The 15,934-nt window shown below is 36.6% G+C and overlaps 1 protein-coding gene across 3 annotated transcripts in view; it reads left to right on the forward strand.

The window, feature by feature from the left end:
- The first annotated feature begins 834 nt into the window (after nt 1-834).
- EMB1135 (RING/FYVE/PHD zinc finger superfamily protein) overlaps nt 835-15,934 on the forward strand; it is a 49,403-nt gene continuing 34,303 nt past the window's right edge. For 2 of the 3 annotated variants that reach the window (XM_008792778.5, XM_008792780.5), the window contains exons 1-10: nt 835-1,473; nt 5,729-5,794; nt 5,957-6,130; nt 6,225-6,355; nt 6,542-6,618; nt 10,190-10,371; nt 11,656-11,733; nt 13,472-13,604; nt 15,373-15,433; nt 15,519-15,600. In XM_008792778.5, the coding sequence (XP_008791000.3) occupies nt 1,024-1,473; nt 5,729-5,794; nt 5,957-6,130; nt 6,225-6,355; nt 6,542-6,618; nt 10,190-10,371; nt 11,656-11,733; nt 13,472-13,604; nt 15,373-15,433; nt 15,519-15,600 (1,434 nt within the window). In that variant the 5' untranslated portion in view covers nt 835-1,023. The remainder of the gene's footprint in view (nt 1,474-5,728; nt 5,795-5,956; nt 6,131-6,224; nt 6,356-6,541; nt 6,619-10,189; nt 10,372-11,655; nt 11,734-13,471; nt 13,605-15,372; nt 15,434-15,518; nt 15,601-15,934) is intronic. The other variant, XM_008792779.5, reaches the window with a different exon arrangement.

Consider the following 15,934-nt stretch of genomic DNA (forward strand, 5'->3'; position numbering starts at 1 on the left):
ATGTTTGACCATGCTAAGCATCATTCTTACTAATCGTATATAGAGCGTCATTACATTCTTAGCCTATAATGGCATAAAAGCCAATTTGAGGATCCACCAAAAGTCGATGCTAGCAGGAGAATTTATAGGCACCATGGCCAATGGTTGTAGAGTTTTGAGGGCGGTTGGGCTCCATCCCTTTTTACACTTTATGTGATGGAGCTCAGGGATGGTGATGGTAAAAGAACCTAAAGGATGGTTACCGAAAACAAAAATAAGGGAAAGAAAAATTTTCAAGCTAAAATTTAGGTAGATAAATTACAAAAGCAAGTAGATTATATGAGTGCTGATCGGCCAAATTTAACTTATTAAAAGAGCCGCCTAAATCACAAATATAATTGCTTGAATAATCTTTATCCTGATGTTGTCTTAGACTATATTGGAACGAACTCGCAATATTTTAGAAGTAAAAGATTATGTTAGAGAAGTTTTGCAATAAAAGAGCATTCAGCAGCAACAACAAAAAAAAAAATTTAGACAAAGATCACTTTTTGAACGAGACGGATTCGCAAATTGGTGATCTAATCTATTGCCTTTCCCAAACCCTAACGCAATGTTGCTATTTAACTAGATTCGTCATACGTGTTTAAGGTCTAAACAAAAATAAAATTCAAATAGACGGTAAGGATCAACCAATAGTCTGACGTGGCAGATATCCGAACACTTCCTTTTCTCTCTTTCTTCTCTCGTACTTCCCACGCCCTTCCTCCACTTTCTCCTGATGGCACGTGCCTTCGATTAGAACGGTACCAAAATCCCATTACTGCATCCAAAACTGGCCCCTTCGCTGAGACGCGGACTTCGCCCCGCTCCAAAGCCAAGACAGGGAGAGAGAGAGAGAGAGCGCCAAGAAAAACCAAATCCTCCTTCTTCTCCCTCTCCCTCTCTTTAAATCGCCTCTCGCCGCTCCTCAATCCCCTCGAATTCGCCCGAGAAGAAAAGAGAGACAGAGAGAGGGAGGGAGGGAGGGAGCAAGCACGAGGAATGGGGCAGCCCTCGGGCCCGCCGGCGTCCCCGCCCCTCCCGCCGGCGGCGGCGCCGCCTCCGGGAAGCTGCCAGGTCCGGTGCGCGGGGTGCCACGGGATCCTCGCCGTGGCGCCGGGGATGACGGAGTTCATTTGCCCCAAGTGCCAGCTGCCGCAGATGCTGCCGCCGGAGCTGATGGCCCCGCCGCCGCCTCGCCGGCCCCCGCCCCAGGCGCGGGGCATCGATCCGACCAAGATCCAGCTCCCTTGCGCCCGCTGCAAGGCCATCCTCAACGTCCCCCACGGCCTCGCCCGCTTCGCCTGCCCCCAGTGCGGCGTCGATCTCTCCGTCGACTTCTCCAAGCTCCAGAACTACTTAGCCGCCGCCGCATCCTCCTCCTCGGCCGCCGCCTCCGCTGCAGCCACCCTCCCCGGACTCCCCCATGAGCCGCCCGAAGAGATCAATGAGGCAATTCAATCACTACCTTTCCTCTATCTATAACGCGTTAGCTTCTGCATTGGGCTAACGGAATTGAATCAACCCTAGTTGGCTCTGTTTGGCTTATTTCTATTAATTATATGAACTAACTGAATTTGAATCGAAGCTTAATAGCTTGAAGAAATGCACAAAATGGCAGGTGAAATGTGTTATAGCAACAAGGATATTCTTGCATTCATGTAAAAACCAGATTGTAATCCCTCCTCCTAAAGAGATGAGTGCTCAAGTCACCGGTGTTATCTCCTTTTTCTTCTCCTTCTCCTTCTTTTTTCTTTTGTCCTGTCTTTTTTCTGGGACTGGATTTTTTTTTTTTTTTTGTGTGTGTGTGTGGAGGTGGGGGGGGGGGGGGGGGGGATGGGATTTAAGTTATCCCTCTTCTATCAGCAAACAGGGCATGGGTTTGTATTGGGCATGCCTCAATATTTTGCACCGGAGGATTTAATCTTAGTACACGGGAAGCAATAAAAACTGGAAAAACATCTTTAGGTATTTCTTTTTGAAATTTATATACTACATGGTTTATACATACAGAGTTGTATCTAATGTTTAACATGTCGTGGATAAAATTTAAGAAAAGATGAAGCTGACGATTTAAATTCTAGTTTCAGTATAATTTATCTTATAATATGTTATATGTAACTCTTATGGTATTGTTCGCTATTGACAGTATGTGTTTGTATCCTCTTAGAATCATGTTAGATAAAACCTTCCTTAATTAAATATAAAATAAATTTATGATTTATTAAAAGATCAGTTAATAGATAATGGCATCCGTCATGCATATTTGGGCCTATTTTTGACAAGTGCATGCAATCACCCTCCTCTACCTTATCAACTATTCCTCCCATACATATGGGTTGGCCCTGTGCACCAAAGTAGGATTGTTGAGTTCTAGTATCTTCTACAAAGACCTCTTGACATCATCTCTCCCTACGTTTGCTAGCCAAGGTTGCTTTGAGTAAGAGAAGAGCCTGCTGCAGTACTTCCAAAAGGAAGCTAATTCATTTGCCAAGCAGGGTAAACTCATGGAACCAAGGAGCAATCTGATATATTTATTTTAGACTTGGACAGTTCCTAGATGATGGGAGAAGCAGGTTGTTTCATAAGATATGAATGTATTTGTTTATAAAAAACTGAAGATATACTGGAGATTCCTGACAATCGATGAAATTTCTAGGTGATAAAGATCATGTATCAAGCAATTGTGATGCTAATTGGTTATAGAGATTTTTGATGCTTGCTGTCCTGAAACTTTTGTGTGGATAAATAATGGAACTCAAGCAGTGTGTGATGTCTCTAAAATTCTTGCTGTTAAGGGTTGGTAGGATGCATGGGCTAGGGTTTTTTAATCTTCTGACGTGGGAGAGGCTTTATAACATGTTATGAGTAGACAAAGAAAATTTTCCTTTTCCTCTGGGATACATAGGAGTTTTTTGAGGATGTATTTGGTTGGATGGAATTGGCGCTTGTGGATTGTCTCTATCAAGAGACCACAGCTAGGACTTGAAGTTTTGGGGGCTAGAGCCTAATGGACATGTCTTCTTATATCATTTGATTAACAATAGCACCTGTCTGATACTTTGCACTTGAAAAAATGTGTGAAACCAAAGGAGGCAGCCACCCGCATTCATTGCAGTCTAATTTTTCTTTGAGTAGTATTTCTGGCAACAGCCGTAGTCCTACACTATGTTTGGTTTGTAGAAATAAAAAAGAAGCATAATGGGAACAAGAATGGAATGGACATAGAAGATAGGAATCAAAACCATGAGTACTATTCCATTGTTTGGTCATGAATAGAGCAATCCATGAAAAGGACATAGCAATGCCATTCTAACATTTAATTTAGCTAGGTATATTCCAGAATGAAATTAATTCTATATTAATTTTTTGATTACATCCTTGACTAAGAGTTAAAACCAAATTGAGACTGGTATAAATTTTTTGAGGCCTCCATTATATCATATTTTGTATAAAACTGGTTGTTATATAAAAATCACTATATCGTTATTTTACATTTTCTATGTTCATCCAAATAAAATTATTCTTTAATTCAAATGTTTGTGAAATTTTTTATTCTTATTTTGTACATAAATACTGCTGAATCGATTAGGACAAAGTATACCACCATTCTCATTTTATACCATAAGTATTAATTACTCTATCCCAAACATACCATTCCCATTCCTATTAGAATGACCGTTCCTCCCATTTTAAGAGCACAATTACAACTCTTCTGTTTAAGTAAGTGGTGATTCCAAATAAGTTTTGATTCTATTACCTGTGTAAACCAAACCAAAGCCAGGGTTCCTATTCCATTCCAAGTGTAGTTCTGAAAACCTAATGTAGCACTGGTCTTTCTTGTGCATTTAGGATTGGTAGCAAACACAAGCACCCAACTTATGGTAAATAAGGGAAATACTAGGAAACAATACCTCAAATATTTTAAGTTGAGTTGGAAAAGTGAGGAAGAATAAGAAATTTAGTATACAGTCCAGTCTTAGACAAGATATGGAATCTTATTATGCAGACAATTTCTTTTTCTTGTCGAGGGTGTAGGACTAAGAAAAATTCACATCTCTTTAGCTGTGGCAGCCCATGTGTGCTCTCACAATCTCACTATTTTGCTAACAAGGAGCTGTTAGATCTTTGTATATAGAATGCTACCTCTCTTTGATGGTAATGCATATGATGATAGCACTCAACAACCCTAAATGCTGGCTTCTGTAGATGCTCCGTAGCGAGTTAATTGTGATATTTGGTGCCTTAAGGGTTGTGAACATATAAAGTAATTATTCAATAGTTTCAAGTGTTTGCAAGCATTGTGATCATCATAAAACAGCACTAACATTAGCTTAAGGTGTAGACTACTGCAGGACACTTTTGCTAGTTTAGATAGAGACTTTGGTTCTATATCATACGATGACATGATTTTGTAAGGTAATCACTTTTACTTGCAAGTTGCAACATAGGCTGCTTAGAAACATGCATTGCAGCATATGTATCTACAGTAACAAAAAGCAAATATATTTCACTGCATGCCATACGCCAAGACATGCAGCGTTCACCAAATTCTAGACCAAATTCATTCTTTTGAGTCAAGTCAAATCAGCCTTCTTGCATTGCTAAATGGTATCCTAATTTCTATTAGTCTCTTACAAGCCTTTTAGTGTTGGTCTGTTTCCCTTTTTGGTTGGATGATATGTACCAGGCTGCATGACGTATAATGGCAGAGGCCAATATGTGTAACGCTGGCCATCCAACACATTGCAGGCCTTGTGGGACTTATGTAATTATAGGCGGACCTATTAAATTTGATCACTTCATTTATTGGGATTTAGTATTGGTTATTCTTGTATTACATCTTGTTAATATCTGGAGTTTTGTACTTTTTTTATTGTCTCCAATATAATGCTAGTATATGTATTGGAGGCTTTGTTCGATAATGTATTCCACATGCGTATGCTGTATTTATCAGTAATGAATGCATGTTCTTAGCATGGTCTAGGGTATTAAATTAATCAGATGGGTTAAGAATCATGTCTGTTTAGTCAAATCCTGTGCATTTCCAGCCAGGAAGCAATTAAAAGTGGCCTATGCACAAAGAAAAAAAGGTTTCAGAAGCATGTTTGAGCATTCCGGTGGTCTAGCTTGTAGCAGTATTGTGTACCTTTCTATCTTGGTGTGTGCTGAGCATGCACTGTGTTATGATAAATACACCATTAGCTCCTTAACCAAATTCTTGTAGTGTTAATTTTGTTGGTCTTACTTTGAAGAGCAATGTACCAGACTTTTCTTTACATTCTATGCTTTCACTTTCTCACAGGCTTAAACAGTTGCAGCATATTATGATATCTGAATTGCCTTATATTATTGCAAAAAAGATTACAATGCTCACTATTTGAGGGACACTTTTATTTATGTAGGATGGCTTGTTCTAGTGGCTTTTTTATGTGTTCTGATGTCTGTCATTGCTGTAATGCATGGATGCACCTCATTACCAAAAAAGTGAACATTTTTAGATTTCACAAGTTACTTGGTGAAGTTCATGAAGTTTTATACATTTTTCTTGTTTTTTAATTATTTGGTTGCTAGTAATTATTTAAATCAGCTTGACTGGGTGTTTTTTTCTCGAGTTGTCAAAGTTTTTTCACTTGGAAGTTCCTGAAATGTTTAGCTTTTCATTGGATATTAGCTTATTTTTTTCCACCATGATGTGGTCATTCAGGTTGCAATTGATGTGGAACGTGAAGAAGATGAGGGCGGCACTGTTGGTGAAACCTTTACAGATTATGTAAGTACAATTGGTTTGGGAATTTCCTTCCAGATCTTTGGGAAGTAAAATATTTTCCATCTTCGTATACTTGTACCATCGATTTTGTTTTTCTTCTGTTGACTATTTGTTGAACTGTATAAGGCCTTCAAATTACGTCCCTCATTTGTGGATTTTTTGCAGCGACCTCCCAGGCTATCTCTTGGTCATCTTCATCCAGATCCTGTTGTGGAAACATCTTCCTTGTCAGCTGTGCAGCCCCCGGAACCAACATATGATCTGAAAATTATGGATGAGCTGGAGAAGTCTAAAACACTGTCATGCTTGCAAATAGAAACAATAGTGTATGCTTGTCAGGTTATTTTTCTTTTCCCTTTCAATTGGCAAATTTAGGCTGCTTTGATGTGTGCTGCTGGACGTTACCACAATAGCATCTGTTCATATATGGCAGAGGCACCATCACCATCTCCAAAATGGTTCAAGAGCAGGATTTTTCATTGGTGATGGAGCTGGTGTTGGTAAAGGTCGAACCATTGCTGGGTTGATCTGGGAAAATTGGCAACATGGTAGACATAAAGCATTGTAAGCATTTTATTAAAGCAAGTTTCTTGTGTTAACTTTGTTCTGTTAAAGAATCACAGTAAAATGACTATTTATATCTTTTTCATTGGCCTTTTTGTTTTAGAATGCTCTCTTTTAATAGTATCACTTTACTGTTAATTTCTTTCATTTCTATTTTTTAGTTCTCCTTGTAATGGCCTTTTGCAGGTGGGTTTCTGTTGGTTCTGACTTAAAGTTTGATGCACGTAGAGATTTAGATGATGTTGGTGCTACATATATTGAAGGTATAGATAGAGTATAACACATTTAGTTCAAATTGTTGGTTATAGAACCTTTTTAGTTGCTTAATATTACCAGTTACTTATAAAACTTACTTTTAATTGGACTCGATACTTGTAACTACCTTACCTGCTATGTAGCCTTCTGTGTTTTAGGATCTGCTCTTGCATTGATTGCTTGTTTGCCCTTACCAGAAAATTTTGTGGGTTGAAAATTAGGTTGGCAACTGGACATAACACTTTCTCAAATTTAATTGAATGATGTGTAACCTTGGAAAGTTGATAACTTGTAGATGTTATATGTGTTGTTCATTATATGTCAATTGCATGGTACATTTTTTTCTCTATTAGAGAGCAGCCTTCAAGTTTTATTTTATCCTAGCATAGGGTTTTAAGTAATCTTTGCGAAAACATATATTTTTTTAAAATCATAAGAGGATTTGATCTAGTCAAATCATCAGATAACATTGCGGAGCATAAAATTCGTGGAAATTGCTGAAAGTGCCGATATATATTTAGGTAAAGTGGTTTTTGAGTAAATTTTTTGCAGTGTTTTTTTTCCTAAATATGTATGTGACAATCAAAGAGAATAGATCGTGGTATCTCTATTCATGGTGTTTGAAATTAGTTGAAATATTTAAAACATGTGCTCGGAAGTGAACAATGTAAGGCTTATTTAAGTTCCCCTCCTCTCTCTCTATGTTTATGCATGTGAGTGTGCTTGTTTGTTGTCTGTTTGGAACTATTTTCAAGTCCAATTGTCCTTGTCTCTCAGCTCAATTATATCCTTTATGATTTTCTAATGGTGATCTCTCTATGCCATTTCATCCCTTTTTCTTTGGTTTTTCTAAATTCTGTTGCTGCTTTTTAAAGAAAAAAGAATTCTATTTTAGCAAGTACATATTTTGCTCTCTCTTCTGCTAATCTGGATGAAAGTCTCTGGTGGTTCTGAATTTCTAATTCTTATTTTGGCTATTTGTCATGAGTTTGGTTCAGTATTATCACTGCTATGTGATGCCTGGACTGTATAACTACTTGCTGACAATGGCAAGTCTTTTATGAGAATACTTCATTTGATTTGGCATGGACTTGGAGAACTTAAGATGTTTACCTGATAATTTTTTTAGTTTGCAGTAGAAACAAATTTTGCACTAGAAACAAAAGCCAAGCTTGTTTCTTTTTAGCTGAGAGAAGATTCTGTTGCTTCCTCTATCAAAGATCTGAAATTATCTAACGAATTTCCGAGTTCATCACTGAGTTTGGCTTTGTATTCCTACTATTAAACGTTTTATGAGAATATCATCAAGCTTGTTTATTGTGGCTTTTCCCCTGGGAATTTGGTCTCTCAAATTACATGTAGTGGTATGGGCATCAAATTTGCTGACAAACCTTAAGGATGCTACTCTGATTGCTCTACCTGCTTTGATTCATTTAAGGTAGCTATGGAGTTGAAATTAGTGAATTATAGTTTCCCATTGTCATCAAATTAACATATTTGTCTTTAGAAGTGGGGAACTTAAAGAACCAATGGTTTTTGGATAGTATAGGTGAAAAGGAACCCAAGGTTTGATGCACAACAAACAATTATAACTTCAATAATCTTTTTTTCTTCCCTGAGAGAAAAACAGCTAAACTATTCCTAAGCCAAGAAAAATCAGGCTGTATCATATCAGATCTTATCTCACTCCGCGTACATGCATGCACTTGCAGGCATGCATGCGTGCTTACCTGTATGCATGCTTGAAATTATTTTTCTTCACATTTCATATGAAGTACCATAAACTTGTAATTATTTAAGTATATGATATCCTTTTCTACTGCCCTGCTTGCTTAGCTACCCAACAAGCATGCGTGGTTTGTGTGCGTGTTTGTATGCATGCCTGCATGCTATTATGTCCCTGTGAAGACATGCATGAGGTGTAGAATAGTCCTATAATTTTGTAGAACTCTAGCATCCTTATGATCATACAGTATCCTTTATCACTGCTCTGCAAGCTGGGCTTCTGGTTTTGAGAGCAGCAAAAGCTTTGAGCATGTGATAGTTGAGAAATCATTTGGTGAAATATGCCAATTGGTTGCTCGCTGAAGAAACATATGCGAGCTCATTACTGTTTCACTAAACTTTCTCATAGATAAGGTAGTAATTTGTTTTGCTGTACTGTCTATGAGAATGGTTCAGCTATGCAGTCTAGAGTGTCCTAGAACTATTAAGCTCTGTGGAGGTGGCTGCAGGGAATGGTATTCTGCAACTTGTAGTTTGGTGCATGGACAACACTTGAGATCTATGAGTCTTCCCCTTTTGGAACTGCAAATACAAATACGCGATATGACAAATAATTGTTGGATTTAACAATAAAAACATTTATTTTCATCTGATAGGATTGTACACAACTACATCATGAGGATTGAGCAATTTGAGAAACATCATATTGCCATCAGATTCAAAATTAAAAATCTGCAACAAAGGTGATCGACAAAGCCATCTTTGGATGTATGAATTTTAAGTGCCTTTTTCTTTTTTGTTGAAATTGCTGTAAATTTTATAAATGCTGCCTTTATCCAGAGTCCCCCTATGCTTCCAATATAGGGGTGGCCATATCCTTTCTAAAGTGTGATATCTACTTCTGTTAGGTTTTGTAAGCATTTCTCTTGTTCAGATTTAAGCCTATTTGAGTATTTGCTGCAAGCTGCAACCACCAGTCAAGATAGTTGAATAAAATTTTAGTTCTTTTCTGACAAATTCAATATTGCTCCTTAACCTAAGATGAACATTTCAAGTGTATCCCTTTCTCTCTTGCTTTACTCATTTCTTCTTCCTTTTCATTATTCAAACCAAAATTAGATTTAGATGTAATATTTGTATAAATTCATAATCAAAACTTAATGTATGTCATTCTCTTCCATTAACTTATTATAAACCTAGTCCATTTACCCTAGATTACATTTAGTTGGTGTATCTGTAACAAGTTCCAGCATATTTTTGTCTTTTGTTCTGTTAAGCCACTGTAACTGTCATTTTTCACTTTGGCGAAACTTTTAACTTCGGGCAAAACCTGTGATTGGAAGGCTTTGGCTGGGATTACATCACATGTTTAGTTTGTGCTTCTTGCAATCATTTCTTCTCTTTAGATCTTATAATACGCAGAAGAAGTGATTTTATATGATTAGAACAAATATGCTTTATGTAAAGCAATAAAGGATGAACATTACACCAGTACATATATTAACCAAAAACAGTTATTCTCTTGTGAGGGCGGGCCTTGTGCAACAGTATTGTTGCTCCATTGTAACCTAGGTGTGATGGGTTTGAAATACGGAAAGCGCGGAGATAAGGCTGTGCATATCTGACCTTTCCAAGATCTTATAGTGGCAAGAGCCTTGTTCACTAAGACACCCTTTTTTTTTCAAATTTATTCTTTTTTCTTTGGATATTGGCTACTTATTTTTTTCTTCAGTGCCAAACATGCTTATTTTTAACTCATGATGGGCAAACTATGTTTGTAGAGACTGTACGAAAGATAAACATTTCTGGGATTCTTAGGATTATGAAGCAAATTTAAATTCTTTTTTTTTGCAGTACATGCTCTGAACAAGCTTCCTTACTCTAAGCTTGACTCTAAGGCTGTTGGCATCAAGGATGGAGTAGTTTTTTTAACATACAGTAGCTTGATAGCATCATCTGAAAAAGGCCGTTCTCGTTTACAGCAGTTGGTGCAGTGGTGTGGATCAGAGTTTGATGGTCTTTTGGTCTTTGATGAGGTATCACAACTTATATACGAGTATATAATACATAAGCATGCAACCCATACATACAAGTATGTATGTAAATACAAATCTGCATATTATATGTGCATATACATATATGTCTGCATATACACATACATGTATACATGCATAAAATTTGTATATATGTATGTTTGCTTGATGCATGTATGCATATCAAATGATTTCAGGCCTGTCCAATTTGCCCTTTGTAATATTGTTTAAATTTGCATTTAAATTTTAATCATTTGGTGAAGTTCACTATGTTGAATTCTGGGTGCCCTTTCCAGTGGCAGATCCAGGATTGAACCCTTTTTTTTTTCGGGGGGGGGGGGGGGGGGGGGGAATCTTAATAATTTCAGTTACTACTTTAAAATTAAAGAATTAACTCAAAAATTACTTGATCTAGATTGGATCAATCAAATTTTATGTTGAACATAGTGTCCTAATCCATAATCTATCTTCGAAACTCAACCACTGCTTAGGCTGTTTCCTTGTTCTAATGCACTTCAAGTCTCATAGCTGCATGTGTTTTATAGCAAAAAAATAGTAAGAAATCCTGCAGTCCCTGAATTCTGCTTTCGGGATAACATTAACATAGATGCAATATCTACCAAAATTAAATAAGAACCTAATCAAATAGATAATAGTTCCATAATTGTAATAGAACCACTTAGAATCTACTTTTGTAGCACCCAATCCATATTTCGTAATTAACAAAGGTATATATTAATGACAGAGAAGGCAAAGGTTTTCCATTGTTCTTTTTTGAATAATAGGGACAAAGATGATGAAATAATAAACAACATATGAGATATAAGGAAGAAAAGGATTTTCTCCTAATATGGGAGGAGACTCACCTTTGAATAATGATGCGCCATCCAAACTGAGAGAGAGATGCGAGGGCAAAGATAGAGATAGAGAACATTGATTTTAATACTAATGCAGCTTTCTAAAATTGGTTGATAAATGATTAAGAATTGATTAGAATTTATATTAGTAAATTTAGGTTTTTCATAGTTGACTAGGACTGTTGGAATTCAAGAATTGAATGAAAAGATGGAAGGTTGGTACTTCTAAAGAGGAACCTATGAGATCCCCCAGAGAGAGAGAGAGAGCCATGAGATTAGCTTTAGGATGGAAACCATAAAAGGGGTTTTATGGTATCTAGTGGGGACATTGCCCTCCCTCCTCCCAGTTCCCTCCTGTATCAGCCACTGGCCCTTTCTATCTCAGATGTTGATATTTTCAGAATAATATATATTTATTTATTTTATGCAGTGTCACAAGGCCAAAAATTTGATCCCAGAGGCAGGAGGACAAGCTACCCGTACAGGCGAAGCAGTTCTTGAAATCCAGGTCGATGCTTTAGACAGAAATATTGGAATCTAAATATTGCATATAACCTGCTAGCTTATTTTATTCTATTGAACTTGAAAGTTGAAGTCTGCAAACCAATATTTATATTGTAGCATGATTTTATTTCTCCAATTAGTCTTCCAAAGCAGATTCAATACTGTAACACAGGTTAATATAAAAACCTTCCTTTATTGCAGTCTTCAGTTTTTTAGTGATTTTGAATTGGCTTGTGGCTTATAATTTGTGCACTAGAAAAGTTGTGCGATTCCCTATGCCAAACATTGTTTTCTTTCCCTTTATTCTAAAGTTCGGATATTAGTTGAGCTTGAACTGCAAAGATTAGGGGGTAGTTCTCCTGCCCCACAAACTGGCCTTCTGGTAGCCTATATGTTCTTAAAATGTGCCTTTATTCGAACTTCACACTTAATCAGTGTGCTAATGTCTAGTTTACAGCTGGTTGTCGGTAGGCATTCTTAAACTTCTACACGTAGCTTCTTGTGTCTGGTTGATATGTTAATAGGAGTTGCAGGTTAAGTCTGAGATTATACTCTCCATAATTTTGAAGTATGCTTAATATGTAGTTATGTACACTTTGTATTGCTATGCTATTATTCGTAGACCTAGTGCATCAATATACTTTATTTAGATGGCTAATGTAGGTGCTATTTTTGAGTTTAGATTTACTATCTATTCTTGTCTTGTAGTGTTTGATTTTCAGCAAGCATAGTGTGTAATAAACTTATCTATAAGAGAGTGAGGGCTTTATTTCTATGTGCAGTACGCTAGGCATACTTGAATGTTGCTTAATGCGCCCCCCCTCCCCCTTTTCGTGATGATGTTTCCTAGACTTTCTTTGATTCTTGTGAAGATGCCATATCAGCATGTATATTGGATTACTTGTTAAATACTTCTTAACATGTTCTCCTTGTGCATTTATTTGCATTACTTAAAGAGAAATCAGTTTGGTTATAAAGAAGTGTCGACTTAAGTGGAGAGAACTAAGACCCACTGGCAGTTCGGTGTTGGAAATCCACCTCATTAGCTGGCCAACTAAATCCTCGACATGTGTTATGTCTCAGCATCCTCTTGTGATCAGTTGAAAATGCACCTTATTATATCTTAGGATGTCATTGTTTTTTTTGATATCTACGTCTCTGAAAAATTGTTTTTGGCTTGTGTGCACTTTTAAATTCAATGTAGAATTCGGTGCCCTGTTTCTAAAATGCATTCCTTTTAGTGATTGTATTTAGGATCTCCACATAGAATTAGATGCTCCCTGATAATGATGTTTGACAAAATCTCACTATTAACTCTAGGGGAGTTTTGTGCAGATGTTAAATAAAGTATATATGAATGGAAAAATGTGTACTCCATAACTAGGTGATGGAGTTGTTAATAACTGTGTCATGGTAGTAACAAGAAAATGTGAACTGATTTTACCGAGCGTTTTGGTTTATATAAATAATTTAGGAGATTTGATGAGTTCTGGGAGCTCTTAGACTTAGAAAGTAATGGATCTTGCTTCAGATGACCCTATTGACTACATCCCACTTGTGTAGGTTTAAACATTATCGCTTTGACTCCTTTCTGATGCCCCTCATTTCTTCTTTGTGATATAGATTAGAAGCATCTCTAGAATTTATTTATGGCATTACTTCATATAGATCTGTTTGATACAATAACCATGAAAAATGTTGTATATTCCTTTGATATGTAACTACATACTTAATCATAACAGGCACGACTACCGGAGGCTCGAGTTGTTTACTGCTCTGCGACTGGTGCTTCCGAGCCTCGCAACATGGGTTACATGGTTCGGCTTGGACTTTGGGGAGCAGGAACATGTTTCCTTAAATTTCATGATTTTTTAGGTTTGCCTTTTCTTGCTTTCCATGTCAACTGTAATCTTTTGAGTTTTGATAATTGCCACTTATTCGTGCTGTCATTTGCAGCTGCACTCTCATGAATTATGTTCTGCTGAATGTTAATTTAATCATGAACAGTTTACAATTGTGAAGCTTGATAACCATTTGGTACAAACTGAGGTTTAGTTTCTTTTATGCTCTAATTCTTCTGGAAACCTTTTCTGGGTCATGATTTGCAGTATACAGTCATTCGAGTACACAGTGATGCTCTTTAAAGTAGTATAAACTGATCTTTTTGAATTGAACTTCTCACCAAAGATTTAGTAAATATTCCATTTGCATTTTTTTCTTCCTTTTACAAGTTAATTAGTTTAGAAGTGTACCTTGTTTATATTAGTTAGTACTCTTCCATCAAACTTCTCTACCTTGGAAAAATTACTCCTAAATTTGAACTTACTATGGCAGTAGTTATGGTCATGGTATTGCACTATTATGGAACTGCAGTATGTGTCAGTCATAGAGTTAATGAATAATTTAAATAGACTCTTGAAATTTAAAGTTTGATAGTGCCTATGTAGGCATGGAAGCTATTGAGTCATACTCTTCTAAAAGGGGGCTCTAAGTAGCAGTTTTCTTTTTTAGCTATAAATATTTTACCTGCCAAAACTCAACAACTAATTGCAATGATAATATCTGGCATTACCGGATTTTGCCTAGTTCGAGGATCTTCTCCCATCTAATGGTCACCAAATACACAAGTCCATGTTGTATTTTTTTTTAATTTCTTTTTTCTTTTTGGGTGGGGTGGGGGGTGGGCAGATGAGTGTCCAAAAAGTGAGAAATAGATGCTGCACCTTATATTTGGACTGACTTTATGTTAAAGTTGGTTATAGTGACCTTAATTATTGACATGCCAATTATACCTGATATATTGGTTGATTTAGGCTTTAGTGGCCTGATTACAAGAAAAACATTGCTTATGTTGGTTGGTTTATTATTAACTAGTCAAATTAAATCCATATATGCTATAACTCATGCCCAAGTCTCCTCCTCCTCCTAGTTTTTCTTCTTGTCTACATATGACAGCATCTCAAGTATGCCAAATGAATCTATTCTATAAAATCTGATCTTCATTGATCCATATATGCTGCTGTTAGCCCTAGCTAGGAGAACTTTACCCATTTGGAAGCATGTCTTGAATTTGGAAGGAAAAACTGCTGCAAGTCCTATTCACAGCAACGAAATGACAATCAAGCCTCTAGTGTGTTAGTCCAATCTGGATAAACACCATCTAATATACTTAGTGACACAACTGATTTCATAATAATCTTCAGCAGCAATAAGAACTCTTAATCTTGGCAACTATTGCGATCAGCCGTAGTCTTTGAAATGCTGGGGAAGTTCGTGTAGTCATAATCTGTATATTGCTTGAGAAATAGACATGCATGGTACTTGGAAGATCAGACTAAGATAATAATGTAAGTACTAGAATATAGCTTGCATAGTTATAATTAATGGTTCCCAAGAACAATAGCAGAAACCAAAATTTTGGTATTCTCTTCTTTTGTCAAACTTTGATTAAACAAATCACTTACATGTGGATTGTATCACCACTGATAAATAAAATTCATGGGTGTTGACAATTTCAGATCTCTAGTTACAGTCTTAGTAATGTTGATAATTATTATATTACTTTTTTTTCAAAGAATGCTTTTGCATTTCAAGGTGGCAAAATAAAAATGTTCCTTACAACAAGAAACCATATTTTATGTAGGCGCTCTTGATAAAGGTGGTGTTGGAGCATTGGAACTTGTTGCAATGGACATGAAGGCGAGGTTGGAACTTTAGAAATTTTTATGAACTGCTATCAATTTAAAACAAAGTGCTTTTGTAATTATTATTGTGATTGACTTTGTCTAGGGGTATGTATGTTTGCCGAACACTAAGTTATAAAGGGGCTGAGTTTGAAGTGATAGAAGCACCGCTGGAAGAAAATATGATGGTAAAGAGGGCATCTTATTTTTCACTAATATTTTGCTGTTTGAACTAGCAATCAATAATGTAATATTTGTTTTCCCCATTATTAGCTTTTAGCATTAACATTTTTTTTACTCTATAAGTTTAATCTTTGGGTCTTTATGCTTTGTTCAGATCTTATTACAATTTAGGTAAAAAAAACACTCTGGAAAGAGCATGGATTATACATGCTGGTCCAAACTTTGCTGTCTGTACAATCTGTAGTATGCCTTTTCTTGAATATACTTAGTTTAACTTGTGGGCACAGAAACATTATTTATACTAAATTTGCAAACTTAGTGGAACTGGGCCATAGGTGA

The sequence above is a fragment of the Phoenix dactylifera genome, chromosome 8 (genome assembly GCF_051530095.1).
Source record: "Phoenix dactylifera cultivar Ajwa chromosome 8, Ajwa_hap1_PhDact_Kaust_v1.1, whole genome shotgun sequence".
Lineage (NCBI taxonomy): Eukaryota > Viridiplantae > Streptophyta > Magnoliopsida > Arecales > Arecaceae > Phoenix > Phoenix dactylifera.